The following is a 14111-nucleotide window of genomic DNA, read 5'->3' on the forward strand; positions in this document are numbered from 1 at the left end:
TACTTGGCCTCATTGTCTCTGTGCTGATGGCCCACGCCCTCAGCAAAGCAACCCTGGCCACCCCAGCTGTGCCAGCTCTGATGGCCCTCGGTCCCAGGACATGCGTCACGCCCAAACAGCCTCCGTCACTTGGTGAGCGCCACTCCCCTGAGTGGACACCATGGCGACACCACTGCAGCTGCAGACCTAGGGGGTCAGCTGGCGCAGAGTTGAGAGCTGTATGTGTTTGCAGAAACAAACCAGATCTCTGAGGTCAAGGAAGATAACAAAGCTGCCGAAAAGATCTGGCCTGAACCATGTCCGTGCAGCCAAATCACGTGGCTTCGCTGCCCCCAACGCCCGCTGGTCGCCAGGCAGGTGGCAGCTGTCATTCCCCAGCCGCGGCTGCTGCCCGCCTCGGGACACGCCCTCCCGCCCGCCCCCTCTGGGGACCCGCCTCCCCGCGCGGCCCCGCCCCCGGCTGTGATTGGCTGTTTAGTACAGGCGTGCTGGTTATTGGTGCCTTTTACGGAGGCGAGCGAGGAGTTCGTCGTCGTATCTTGGAGTTATTGGCTCTTCTGTCCATCCATCAGCCGGCGCCGGCTTGCTTCATGCCTCATTGGCTGACGGGTGGAAGCGGGGATTTGGTGGTGGCCGGACATGGCTGACGGCGGCGGCGGCTGGCAGGTGAGTGCGGTGGGGGTGTTGGGGACGCGCGGAGAGCTCGGCGGCCTCGGCGGCCTCTCCCGGGGCGGGGGACTCGCTGAGGCCTGGCCTCTTCGCCGCAGCCGCCGCGCCCCTGTGAAGCCTACCGCGCCGAGTGGAAGCTGTGCCGCAGCGCCAGGCACTTCCTGCACCACTACTACGTCCACGGCGAGCGGCCGTCCTGCGAGCAGTGGCGGCGCGACCTGGCCCGCTGCCGCGCCTGGGAGGAGCGCCGCAGCGCCGAGGCCCAGGTGCGCGGGCGGGGCGGGCGCCGGGCGGCCTCCCTCCCTCCCTCCCTCCCCGCCCCGGCCTGGCCTTGGGAGAAACACCCCCAGCAAAGTCCTCGGACGGCGTCGGAGACAGCGGTGGGAGGGCCGCGCGGTGTACCCCACCGCGTAACCCAGGCCCGGGGCGGGGAGGGAGCGGGCTGTAGAGGCGTGGGGGTGAGGTTGCAAAGGCGCCAGGGACCTGGCGGGCTTAGGCGAAGGGTTCGGAAGTTTCTCTCCTAGAAGTGTGCTGCTGGGGAGTGGGGAGCATCATCTGACCTACATCTTTGAAGGCCAGAGATAGAGTGGGAGAAACACCCGGAGACAGAGGCGTTCCATCTGCTAGTGCACTCCCCCAAGTGGCCACAGAGGCCAGAGCTGAGCCGGGCCGGAGCCAGGAGCTTCATCCGGGTCTCCCACGTGGGTGCAGGGGCCCGAGCACTTGGACCATGTCCCACGGCTTTCCCAGGCGCATTTGCAGGGAGCTGGATAGGAAGTGGAGCAGCTGGGACTGGAACCCCCGCACGCTGTGGGATACCGGCTTAACCCAGCACAATGCCGGGATACGGAGAGCATGTTACAGAAGGGCAGTAAGGAGATGGTTCATTCAGCAGGCACCGAGCTGAAGTCCAGAATACAGTGGTGCCTTGGAGCCTCTGTGGGGAAGGGGTTGCAGAGAAGCCCTAGGGTGCAGTGGTCACTGGAAATAGGGAACAAGGAAGAGGAGCCAACGGAAAATCTGTGTGATTATTCTGAGACACACCGACGCGGAAACCAAGCTGCTGCTTAAAAGAAAATGAAGGGCTGTGGGGTAGCAGGTTAAACAGACATCTGCAGCGCCAGCACCCCATATGAGCACTAGTTCGAGTCCTGGCTGCTCCACTTCCGGTCCAGCTCCCTGCTAATGCGCCTGGGAAAGCAGTGGAGGATGGCCCAAATCTTTGGGCCCCTGAACCCATGTGAGAGACCTGGATGATGCTCCTGGCTTTAACCTGGCTCGGCTCTGGCCATTGTAGCCTGCTGGGGAGTGAACCAACGGATGGAAGCCCTCTCTCTAATTCTGTAATCTGACTTTCGCATAAGAAAATCCAGGAAGGGAAGGAGGGAGGGAGGGAGGGAAAGGAAATGACAGTCACTAAGTGACAAAACAAAAAACAAAAGAGGGAGAAAGCTTGTAGCCTGTATGGCGAGAGATGGATAACGTGTGTGTGTGTGTGTGTGTATTTGAAAGAGCACTTTTCTCCCAGTAAGAAAACTGGGTGGATTTCAGAATTTAAGAAAAAAAATGAGCAAAAGAAACAAAGAAGCAATTGACTGAAAAAAGAATCCAAATGTAGGCAGGTAGGCTAGTTAAAATGACAGGGAGAGTGGCTTTTGGCCAGCATAAAGTCAGCAGTGTGGATAGGGTTTAGTTAGTCCTGGCTACTTGTACAGTGTTGGTGGGGGTGTATGGTGTTCTGATGGCCCAAATGTCAAAGGCGTAGTCTTAACTTCTGGGATTTTATCCTGGGGGAGGTAAGTGGATAACATTACACAGTTAGGACATTACAGTCTGCATTGTGCCACTGTTTTTGACAGTACAGGAACTGAAAGCGACCTAAATTCCACCGGCAGATATTCGACCAGATAACTTTTCCACACAGCGGGGTAGAGTCATGTCCTTGGGCGTGGGCATGGAAAGGTGTTCATTGTTCAGGGAGAAGAGCCAGAAGTGGACTACTCAGCAGAGGCGCACCCACCTGGGGGGCACCAGTGAGAGCACTACTTTCTGATTATTGGTGAAGCTCGCTGCTCACTGTCACGTCCAGGTTGGATGTCTGGGAATCTTTCGTGTCCTCCCTTGCAGTGCTTACCACTTTGTAAACGAGAACAACAGCAAAAAACATTCAAAAACAGAGCTTGAATGTAGACAGACAGGTGGATAGATGGACTCGTGTGTGTGACGAGGCCTGCCTGGCACCTGCCACCTACCCACCAGGGGCCCACAGTGCCAAGAGTCAGCCCGGCCATGACGCCCTCCCACTGCGTGTGTGCTGGGTGACCATTGCCCAGAGAAGCTGCTGGGTTGCACAGCCCTGTGTCTCTGGTCGGGACTCCCCTGGTCTTTTGCTTCATCTAACTCCCTTCCGACCACACTTCCCCCTGCAGTGCCCCCGGCCCTCAGCCCAGGTGAACCTGCCCCAGACTTGACCAAGGCAACTGAAGCCACTGAGTCCTGAGACTCAGATGTTTTAAAATCCCTCATGTGTGTGAACATGGAACACTTGCTAGAATCTATTAAGTGGAAGAGGCTGGGCGAGCAGCAGAGTGCTGGGTCCCGTATGCCCCTACTTGTCCATCAGTGCTCAGAAAGGTGCTGAGGAGAAGGGAGGCACGGGGGCCGTGGGAGGGTGCTTGGGGCCCATGAGGGCACGTGCGGGGACGTGACCAGGGTGTCTTTTTGCACAGCGATCCCTCTGTGAGAGCGAGCGGGCACGGGTCCAGGCCGCACAGAAGCACGCCCTGGTGTGGACTCCAAGGCAGAGCCCTCCTGCAGACTGGCACCTCCCTCTGCCACAGGAGGAGAAGGACGAGTGACGGGCGCCCCTCCACCCTCGGCCAGTGTGGCTTCATTGGATCTGTGACCAGTCCCGTCTAGTGGGTCCTGCCTCCTCCCTCCCGGCTCGAGACAGAGTGGACGCAGGCAGCCTGACCTGTCCACTCTTCACTGCCTCAGGGCTCCTGCCACTGCAATGCTCTGAAGGTCAAGTGCACCCACCCCACAGCTTCCAGGAAGCCAAGCACTGTGGCAGGTACCTGGCCCCTCCCATCCCCGCCCCCAGAGATGGCAGTCCTCAAGGCTAGGAGTCTCAGGCACACCCCTGGCGGGGAGTCCTGACCTGTGAGGACCCATGTAGGTGGGTCAGGATGAGGTTGCTAAACAGAGGTGCTGCTGTGAGCACCTCTCCCTGTCCTTGGGGAACAGGCTACCATGCACCAGGCTTGGTGACTCCCATGTGTGGCCAGCTGCTGGCCAAAAAGCACGGCCCATTCTGCTCAGCTCCACTGGTGCCTCTGCACCAACGTGCTTCACTCCAGAACATAGCACCTTGCATGGAAAAGACACTTGGCTTAAGAAAGCCAAGCCCAAGACGTGGGGTCTAGGTCTCCTTTCTTTAAAATCTCCTCCCTGGGCATTAGTGTATTGAAAGTAGCTTTACACCTCGGATTCCCAATAAAAGCTGAAAATTCAGTCCTTTGCACCTAACAGTGTTGTACTCTGACAGTGTTAGTTTCATGTTTATTTTCTCGCAGATGTTACTAAAATATATGAATACAAATCATCAGGAACTCTTGTTCTTACAGAGGTTTTACTGCTAATAAGATGGTCCAGCGGGCTTCCTGGGTGAAGCTGAGGCCAGACTAGCGGGCTACTGCCAAGTGCCCACCCTCCTCCAGACGGGTACCGAGACGTCAAGTGCTGGGTCAGTGCCCACGGTGGCCAGGGCTGAGCTGGGGCGGAAACCAGGAGCCACACACTCAGCCAGGCAAGGACCCAAGGACTTGAGCCATCACCTGCTGCCTCCCAAGATGTGCATTAGCGGGAAGCTGGGACTCGGGCACTTTGGGGCGGGCTGAGTGTCTTAACTGCTAATGTGAAACACCCATCCCTGCGCCGACTTCTGTTCGTTCTCTGGGACAGAAGAGTCTGTTCCTTCAGAAGAGCATGCCTCGATGACTCCCTTTCCCTCTCATGTGCTCCTCTGGCTGCCTGCGAGCCCCTCTGTCTGCTGTGTGCGGGGAGTGTGCGCTCGTAAGGGCCCACAAGCAGCTAAGCCATCCTGGCTGGTTTGATAATGGGCATTTCTGTACCCACTCTAAAGCACAGGGAGGAGGCCCCTGCACTTTTGCACTCTGCCTGTGATGCTTGGAACTGCACTTTGGGGTCCCTGGGCCACAGCTGGGGAGCTCGGGAAAGTCTGGGAGCGCCAGCCAGTGTGAGCCAATCCGTGAGGCGTCCCCCTGACTGCTGCCACACTTCCTGTCACCTGCTGTTGAGAGATTGAGATCTGAGCGTTGGCAGCTGTGTGCTCCCTTAGGCAGTGCTCTGCTTCTTGCTGTTTTATATCAACATTCAGGTCCTCCCTCTGTGGTGCTACTGTTGCATTTTGCCCCCCTTCCTAACCTCTCTGGACACAATGTTCATTTATTTCGGGATTCATTCCGTCACATCCAAGTGCCTACTGGACAGGGATTGAGGCCCTTGGATTGCAATCTAGAAAGACAACAGTTGCCTTCAGAATTTCTGTTGTAGTTTGGGGGGAAGATGTAAACAGTAGGGACTGGTGTTGTGGCGCAGAGGGTTAAGCAGCTGCCTGGAACCCCAGGGTCCCATGAGTGCAGTTTCTTAGCTGCTCCACTTACAATCCAGCGTCTGCTAATGTCCCTGGGAAAGCAGCAGCAGATGGCCCAAGTACTTGGGCTCCTGCCACCATGTGGGAAACCTGGAATATGCTCCTGGCTTCAGACTGGCCCAGCGCTGGTCATTGTAGCCATCTGGGGAGTGAACCAGTGGCTGGAAGATCTTTCTTTCTCTCTGCCTCTGCCTTTCTAATAAGTAAAATAAATCTTTTTCTTAAAGATTATTTATTTATTTGACAGCCAGAATTACACAGATAAGGAGAGGCAGAGAGAGAGGTCTTCCATCTGCTGGTTCACTCCCCAATTGGCTGCAATGGCCAGAGCTGTGCCAATCTGAAGCCAGGATCCAGGAACTTCTTCTGGGCCTCCCACACGGGTGCAGGGGCCCAAGGACTTAGGCCAACTTCTGTTGCTTTCCCAGGCCAGAGAGCTGGATTGGAAGTGGAGCAGCCGGGAATCGAACCAGTGCCCATATGGGATATCAGCACTGCAGGCGATGGTTTTACCTGCTACGCCACAGCGTAGGCCCCAGAAGATCTCTTTCTCTGCTTTTGCCTCTGTAATTCTTTCAAATAAATAAAATAAATCTTAAAAAAAAAAAAAATGTGGTCTAAAGGTGTGTGATGAGGGTTCCAGGATGGATCAACAGGAGTCTGGTAGGCGGCTGATGCCAGACAATCTCTGCCTGCAGAATGCATTTGAGCCCTTACCAACAACCATATACAGCAATTCACTCAAAATGGATCAAAAACCTAAATGTAAGACAAAACGCTTAGAATAAAATTCCGGGAAAAGCCTATGACATTGGATTTGCTAAGCTGCCCTGAGATGACACCACGATCACTGTAATTAAAAAGAAAAATAGACAAATGAGATTTCATCCTACTTTAAAACTTTGTGCATCAAGACAGTATCAACAGAATGAAAAGATAAGCCACAGAATGGAGGGAAACATTTGAAAACCATGTGTCTGGTAAGAGATTAAAAACCAGAATACAGAGAACTCCTAAAACTCCATGAGAAAAATGGAAAAATGGGCAAAGGACTTGAACAGGCATTTCTCCAAAGCTGGACAAATGGCCCACAGGCATGTAAAAAAATATGCTCAACACTATGGATCTTTAGGGAAATGAACATCAGAGCTTCAGTGAGATACTACCTCCTGCTCATCAGGATGGCTACTGTTAAAAATAAAAATGGGGGCGGGGCCAGTTCTGCGGGTAAAGCCACTGCCTGCAGCGCTGGCATCCCATATGGGCACCGGTTTGAGTCCCAGCTGCTCCACTTCCAATCCAGTTCTCTACTATGGCCTGGGAAAGCAGTAGAAGAGGGTCCAAGTCATTGGGCCCCTGGACCCATGTGGGAGACCTGGAAGAAGCTCCTGGCTCCTGGCTTTGGATTGGGACAGCTCCAGGCACTGTGGCCATCTGGGGAGTGAACCAGCAGATGGAAGACCTCTTGCTTGCTCGCTCCTCGCTCTCTCTGCCTCTGCTTCTCTATAACTGCCTTTCAAATAAATAAATCTTTTAAAAAATATATGATAAGTATTCGCGAGGATGTGGGGGAACTGGAACTGTTGGGGGGAATGTAAAATGGTACAGCCTCTGTGGAGGTTCCTCAAAAAATTAAAAACAATTTCCAATTGATTCAGCAATTTCACTTTTGAACCAAAAGCTAAGCCTTGAGATATCTGTACACCCATGATCCTCGCTGTACACCCATGTTCGAGGCAGTGTTATTCACAAGAGCTAAATGTTGAAGCATCACAAGTGTCCAGCGGCAAATGGATAAGATGTGGTGTCGCCATACAATGGACCATCAGTGCACCCTTCAAGGGAAGGAATTTCTGACACAAGCACCAAGGTGAACCCTGAGGACACCATGCTCAGTTAAATAAGCCCATCGGAAAAAGCTGGACATTACAGTTCCACTCCTACGAGACACTTATCAAAATCAGAGACAAGGGGCTAGGGGAAGGGGAACTGGAGTATTTGTGTTTAATGGATATAGAGTTTCAGTTTTGTGTTGAAGAGATTCCTGAAAATACAGTCATGCATCGCTTAGCAATGGGGATGTACTCTGAGAAAGCTAGGGAGTTTTGTCATCGTGCAAACATCACAAGAGTATACTCACACAAATCTTTGATGGCGTGGCCTCCTACATGCCTAAACACATGGAACAGTCAGTTTCTTTCCTTTCTTAAAGATGTATTTATTTGAAAGAGTTACAGAGAGGGAGAGAGAGAGAATCTGCTATCTACTGGTTCACTCTCCAGATGGCCACAATGTTCCAGGGTTAGGCCACGCCAAAGCCAGGAGCCAAGAGCTTTTTCCAGGTCTCCCACAAGGGAGGCCCAAGCACTTAGGCTATCTTTTGCTGTTTTTCTCAGGTCATTAGCATGTAGCTGGATCATAAGTGGAGCAGCCAGGACATGAACTGGTGCACACATGTGATGGCAGCATTGCAGGCGGTGGCTTAACCAGCTACACCACAGCACAGGGCCCAGGACAGTTTCATACATGGTGTGTCCTGGACTGAACCACTTGCTGCACATGACTGTGTGGTGATGTTAATACCACTGTCCTGTACAGTTAAAAATGAAGTAAATTATATGTACACTTCACTTTTTAAGATTTATTTACTTGAGAGGCAGAGAGTTACACAGAGAGAGAGGTCTTTCATCTGCTGGTTTACTCTCCAAATGGCCACAATGGTGGGGCTGGACCAGGGTGAAGCCAGGAGCTTCATTTGGGTCTCCCACCTGTGTCCAGGGGCCCAAGCACTTGGGCCATCCTCTGCTGCTTTTCCAGGCACATTAGCAGGAAGCTGGATCAGAAGTAGAGCAGCTGGGACTCAAACCAGTGCCCATATGGGATGCCAGCAGTGCAGGTGGTGGCTCAACCTGCTATGACACCACCACCGGCACTTCATAATGTTTTACAAAATATTTATTTGAAAGGTAGAGTGAGAGTGAGAGTGAGAGTGAGAGAGAGAGAGAGAGAGAGAGAGACATCTTCCATCTGTTGGTTCACTCCCCAAATGGTCAGGCTGAAGCAAGGAGCCTGTAACTCCATCCATCCCAGTCTCCCAAGTACTTGGGTCTTCTGCTGCTGCTTTCCCAGGGGTATTAGCAAGCAGCTGAATGAAATAGAGCAGCCAGGGCACAAACTGGTGCTCTGATTTGGGATGCTGGCGTCACAGGTGTTAGTTTAACCTGCTGTGCCTCAGCACCAGCCCCCTTTACTACAATTAAAAATTTTAAAAATGGGAGTAGGCATGTGCATTTGACATGGTGGTTACACCACTACCTGGCTGCCTGCATCCCACATCAGAATAATGGATTCTAGTCCCAGTTCTGGTTCTGATTCCTGCTTCCTGTTAACGTACACCTCGTTAGGCTTGACCCAACCTCAGCTGCTGCAGACATCTGGGGAGTGAACTGGCAGGTGGAAGATCTCCGTCTTTGCTTTTGAAATAAAAGTCAATTTTTAAAGGGGGCGGGGTAGTGAACCACAAACTAGGAAAACAATTTAACTTTTACTCAGGTGGAATGTTTCCCTGGTTGACTTCTGTGAAATCAAGCCCTTTCTATATGGGTGACAAGTCACTGTGGGAAATGGCTCCATCCGTAGGCTGGGCTTTTACTGTTACAGGCTGAAGGTCTAGCCCCGGTTCCTCAGAATGTGACCTGCTTGGAGGTAGGCCCCTTAAAGTGCTAATTTAAAACCAAGTCATGGGAGCCTGGGAAAGCAGTGGAAGACGGCCCAAGTGCTTTGGCCCCTGCACTCACGTGAGACCTGGAAGAAGCTCCTGGCTTCAGATCAGCTCAGCTCTGTTATGGCCATTTGGGGAGTATCCCAGCGGATGGAAGATCTTTCTCTCTGCTTCTCTGTAACTCTGTCTTCCAAATAAATAAAGAAAATCTTAAAAAAAAGTCATTAGGATAGACCCTATGCTGATATGGCAGGTGCCACAATAACAGATGAAGACAAAGACCAAGAGACAGGAGAGATGGCAGTCACCTGCTGACCAAGGTCTCTTCTGGTGGCCTTCAAAGTGACCAAACCTGCCAGTGCCTTGACCTTGGAGCTCCAGCCCAGGTTGTGAAGGTGCACCCCAGCTGTGGGGGGATTTGCAGCGACAGCCCCAACAGCCTCATGTCCACCGACCATCCCAAACAAACAGCTCTGGACAGAGAGACCAGGAGCCCTGAACCCCAGCCGGCCCCTGCACCACCCCTGGAGGGGGGCACAGCAGCTTGGTTAGCCAGCACATGCCTGGGTGGCTCCACTCTCCCCAGCTGTAGACCCAAAGGGGGCCCCACCCGTCTCTGCCCACCCTCCACCTTCCTCTGGGTCACTCTGTGCTCCCTGCTGGAGGTGGCATTCTCATCACACATTTGGAATCTTCCTTTTTTTCCCCACTGGGGTGCAGTGGTTGACACCTCTGTCTTCCTCTTCCTGGTTCCCTGCAGAGGACCCAGCCGAGAGCCCCTCACCTCATCCATCCTCAGGTGAATTAAGTTTTCATTCCAAGACAAGACAAAGAGATGGTCTGATTGAACTCTTCTTTATTAGCAGCACACCTGATCCTATGGAAAACAGACCCGGAACCAGATCATTCTGACCCCGGGGTGGGGCAACGTGCCTGGAGCTGCCTGCAGCTCTATCTCTTGAACTCTACTTGTGTGTACACCTTGGTAATGTCATTGTACCTGCCTTCTGGGGGCTGGTAGTCGGCGACTGGTGGTGTGTAATGTGGCCCTTCCTTCTCAAAGGGGAACAGGCCAGGGTCCCGCTTGATGGCCTCACTGTAGAGCTCCGGGGACTCGAGCTGCAGCTCCTGCAGGGCCTCCTGCTGGGCTGCCACCAGGGCCCTGATGGCGTCCCTCTCCCTCTCGTGCTCTTGCTGCTTGTACAGGGACCACCTCTTCAGCAGCAGAGCTCGCCGCTCGCTCTCCTCAAATGACAGCTCCACCTGCGGCCGTTGTCTGCAAGCACACAAGTCCAGGGGGATGAAGCCGGGGGTGTGTGTGTGTGTGTTGTGTGCACTCACTTTGCTGGCAAGGTTGTCTGTGGACAGCCTAGGACCCAGCATGTGCACATGCGTGTGTGCTCACTTTGCTGGCAAGGCTGTCTGTGGACTGCCTAGGATCCAGCTGGGCCCAGCCAGGCACGAGCAGGACTCAGGGACGAAAAGTGGAAGTCCTGGATAAATCAGGCAGTGTCAATGTTGAATGTGGCAGCAGCCACGGCCAACACTGGGGGCCCACATCATTCGCTGTCCACTGTGAGGAAGAAGCAAACACTCCAAGGAGACTGGGAGCCCTTGCTCTGCCCAGGCAAGGACCTTTGGCCAGGGGTGACTCTGGAGGGAACTGAGCAGGCCTGAAGGCCCGTGTCGTTTCCCCCTTGAAGGCGAGGTGCTGACTGATCAACTGCACACAATTTCAAGAGGGCGGCAAGAGCTGCTCACCAGCGCCACAACACATACCAGGGGTGAGCATCTGTGTAACAAACACAGAGGCCCTGGGCTTCCTACTGTCTGAAGGGAGCAAGGGCTGCAGGCAGGCAGACCCCAAGGCCAAGTCACCAGTCCCAGCCAAGACTCCTTGTGCAGAAGAGCAAGAAGCCCAAGGAACCCCAGAGCAGTGCGGGCCCAAACACGCTCAACATCTGCCCGGGACTTGTCAGAGTTGGCTGGGACTCTTTCCCACCTGTAAGCCATTCAAGACGACCACCCAGGAAAGCTCCCTTGAGCCCCCAAAAAAGGCAGGGTCAAGGATAAGTGCACTCAGGCTGGGGCAAGTCAACCCATTCCCAACACAGGTGTGATGTGCAGACACAACCACCCAAAAATGAAACTTCATCTGTATGGAGGACCCCTACCTGGCTTTATCCAACAGCTTCACAGGGGTGATAAAGTCTTCAATGGGAATCAGCTCTTGGGTAGCTTTTTCCAGCTTCCGGATCCTCTTTTTCAAGCGTTCCTTTACTGCCTGGTCTTTTTTGGGATCAACTTTCTTCTTCTTTCGCAGAGGTTCCGCCCTGATAGGTGGGAAGTGAGTATTAAACAGTTTTCTCTTCTGTCTCGTGAACACACCCAGAGATGTGCTCAATGAAGTGTCCCAATCTCTTTTAAGATTATTTGAGGGACCTGTGCTGTGGCGCAGCGGGTTAAAGCCCTGGCCTGAAATGCTGGCATCCCATATAGGCACTGGTTCTAGTCCTGGCTGCTCCTCTTCCTATCCAGCTCTCTGCTGTGGCCTGGGAAAGCAGTAGAAGATGGCCCAAGTCCTTGGGCCCCTGCACCCATGTAGGAGACCCAGAGGAAGCTCCTGGCTCCGGATTGGCACAGCTCCAGCCATTGCAGCCATCTGGGGAGTGAACAAGCAGATGGAAGACCTCTCTCTGTCTCTACCTCTCTCTGTAACTCTTTCAAATAAATAATTCTTAAAAAAAAATTATGTATTTGAAAAGCAGACTTCCAGATTGAGAGGGAGAGAGAGAGGGGGAGAGGGGGAGAGAGGGGGAGAGAAGGGGAGGGAGGGAGGGAGGGAGAGAGAGAGAGAGAGAGAATATCTCCAATCTGCTGTTCACTCCCCAAATAGCTGCAACAGCCAGGGCCAGGCCAAGCAGAAGCCAAGAGCAAGGAGCTTCCTCCGGGTCTCCCATGTGGGTGCAGGGGCCCAAGGACTTGGGTAGTTCTCCACTGTTCTCCCAGGTGCATTAGCAGGGAGCTGGATTGGAACTGGAGCAGCTGGGATGCAAACCGGTACCCATGTGGGAGGCCAGTGCTGCAGGTGGTGGTTTCACCCACTAGGACGCAATGCAGGCCTGCAGGTACCCCAGTCTTGTACCGAGTTCTCCTCCTGGGCCAGGAGCTCAGGCTTCTACCCGGGTGTCTGTGTGAGACCCGCCTGGGCCTCATCAACTCCAGGAGAAGGGGAGTGTTCCTCTCCAGTGCTGGGATTCAGGTGTGCCTCAGGCCTCCGCTGAAAACTATCAACCTGATGTTTTAGAAGCTCATTAGTCATTTTTATATGGACTTGCAAGTTATGAAGCTGGTCTCAGACTCAAAAGAGGCAGTGCAGTCTTTATTTATTTTGGGGGATGTCTTAACACATTTCACATCCTAGAGCATTGGCCAAAAATCCAACTGACTCTGAGGAACACAACCTTCTTAATAGTTCCTCATCACAGCCGGAGCCGCGGCTCACTAGGCTAATCCTCCGCCTTGCGGCGCCGGCACACTGGGTTCTAGTCCCGGTCGGGACACCGGATCCTGTCCCGGTTGCTCCTCTTCCAGGCCAGCTCTCTGCTGTGGCCAGGGAGTGCAGTGGAGGATGGCCCATGTCCTTGGGCCCTGCACCCCATGGGAGACCAGGAGAAGCACCTGGCTCCTGCCATCGGATCAGCGCGGTGCGCCGGCCATTGGAGGGTGAACCAACAGCAAAAGGAAGACCTTTCTCTCTGTCTCTCTCTCACTGTCCACTCTGCCTGTCAAAAAAAAAAAAAATTAAATAGTTCCTCATCACAGTAGCCAATCCTCGCGCACCCAGAGCAACTGAATCAAGTCTCTAAGAAAAGCATCCAGAATCCCGGGTGGGAATACATTGAACCTTCACACCCCACTGCCAGCCATGATCAGGATGGCAGGAGAAGGCGGCTCAAGGTCAGATTCAAGCTGTGTCCTTTCAAACACTGCAGATCCCTGTGTGTTTAATGCAAATTGAGATATAAGCCACGCTTAAACGCTTTCATTTTTTTTTTTTTTTAACACAGCAAGGTAGGGTCCAAAGAATGTCGGCAACTCAGGAAGGCATCCGCCTAAGTTTTACCCTAGAAAACACAGCAGGCCGTTAGTCTGCTTTATTCGGGCCACGTGCCAATGTTTGCCTTGGCGGGACCCTCACTCAAAAAGGCCAGAAGCTGAGGTTTACCTCGTGGGAAGGAGCTCCCAGAAAGAAAACAAAGAAGCCCGCTGGTGGGTGTCTCGAATCTGGGTCCGCCAGACTCCCAGGGGCCTGAAAAAAGACCACAGTGTGCATCAATACCTGATTCCCTACCGCCCCCCCGCCCCCCATACAGGAACACAAACGCAGGTGCCGCGGCCGCCCAACCTGCGGCAGCTGTAAACACCGGCTCTGACAGCAAGGTCCACGTGGCTAAGGGGGGCGGCTTCTCAAAGTCTCCCGCCGACGCCCCAGGGCACTCGGGCAGGGACTTCCCCCGCACAACACGCACGGTCAGCTGGCTCATCCCCGGCACGTCCCGGGAAAGAGCGGCGGGGACAGAGAGCCAGGCGAGGCCCCGGACGGGCGGCCGCCGCAGAGGACCCCCGGCCCCCACCCCGAACGCACAGACACACGCCCCAGGAGCCCCGAGTCCCGGCGGGGGTCCGCCCTCACCCGCTCGGCGGGCACAGAGCCCGCGCGGCCCTACGCAGCGCCGCGGCGGCGGCGGCGGCCATGCCCCTCCTGCCCTCTCCGGGCCACTTCCGGGCGCGCGCCTCTCGGGGGTCCGGCCTGCGGTGCCACAGGCAGCGGTCCGGCCGGCGCGCCGCCCCGCATTCCCGCGTTCCGGCCGGAGGAGGGCTGGGCTGCGATAGGCCCCGCCCCGGCCCCGGCCGCGGCCCCACCCCGGGCGCCCGGGCCGCGCCGCCGCGCGCGCGCCGAGCCCTCGCTTCCGCCTCCGCCCCACGCCGCGAGTCCGCCCCCGCGGCTGTGACAGCGGGAGCGGGAGCCCCCCAACGCTGGTC

The 14111-nt window shown here is 54.7% G+C and overlaps 2 protein-coding genes across 6 annotated transcripts; one reads left to right on the forward strand and one right to left on the reverse strand.

Annotated features, from left to right (window-relative positions):
* Positions 1–534: 534 nt before the first annotated feature.
* Positions 535–6925, forward strand: C23H22orf39 (chromosome 23 C22orf39 homolog). 5 transcript variants are annotated; one of them, XR_009864885.1, is made up of 5 exons: positions 535–666; positions 768–935; positions 3399–3742; positions 4296–4392; positions 5773–5858. XR_009864885.1 is itself a non-coding variant. In XM_062182409.1 (3 exons), the coding sequence occupies exons 1-3, from the start codon at positions 640–642 to the stop codon at positions 5929–5931; spliced, it is 354 nt and encodes a 117-aa protein (XP_062038393.1). In that variant the 5' UTR covers positions 535–639; the 3' UTR covers positions 5932–6925. The 5 variants fall into 5 exon arrangements, 2 of the variants coding, with proteins under 2 accessions (XP_062038393.1, XP_062038394.1); XR_009864886.1 differs by lacking the exon at positions 4296–4392 and having other exon boundaries at positions 5773–5828; XR_009864884.1 differs by lacking the exon at positions 5773–5858 and having other exon boundaries at positions 4296–5766.
* A 2979-nt stretch (positions 6926–9904) lies between these two features.
* Positions 9905–13846, reverse strand: MRPL40 (mitochondrial ribosomal protein L40). Its single transcript, XM_062182547.1, has 4 exons — positions 13762–13846; positions 13294–13377; positions 11240–11398; positions 9905–10341 (listed from the first exon to the last, which is right to left on the reverse strand). Exons 1-4 carry the CDS (start codon positions 13821–13823, stop codon positions 10017–10019), a joined length of 630 nt encoding a protein of 209 aa, XP_062038531.1. The 5' UTR covers positions 13824–13846; the 3' UTR covers positions 9905–10016.
* Between the last annotated feature and the right edge of the window lie 265 nt (positions 13847–14111).

The sequence above is a fragment of the Lepus europaeus genome, chromosome 23 (genome assembly GCF_033115175.1).
Source record: "Lepus europaeus isolate LE1 chromosome 23, mLepTim1.pri, whole genome shotgun sequence".
Classification (NCBI taxonomy): domain Eukaryota; kingdom Metazoa; phylum Chordata; class Mammalia; order Lagomorpha; family Leporidae; genus Lepus; species Lepus europaeus.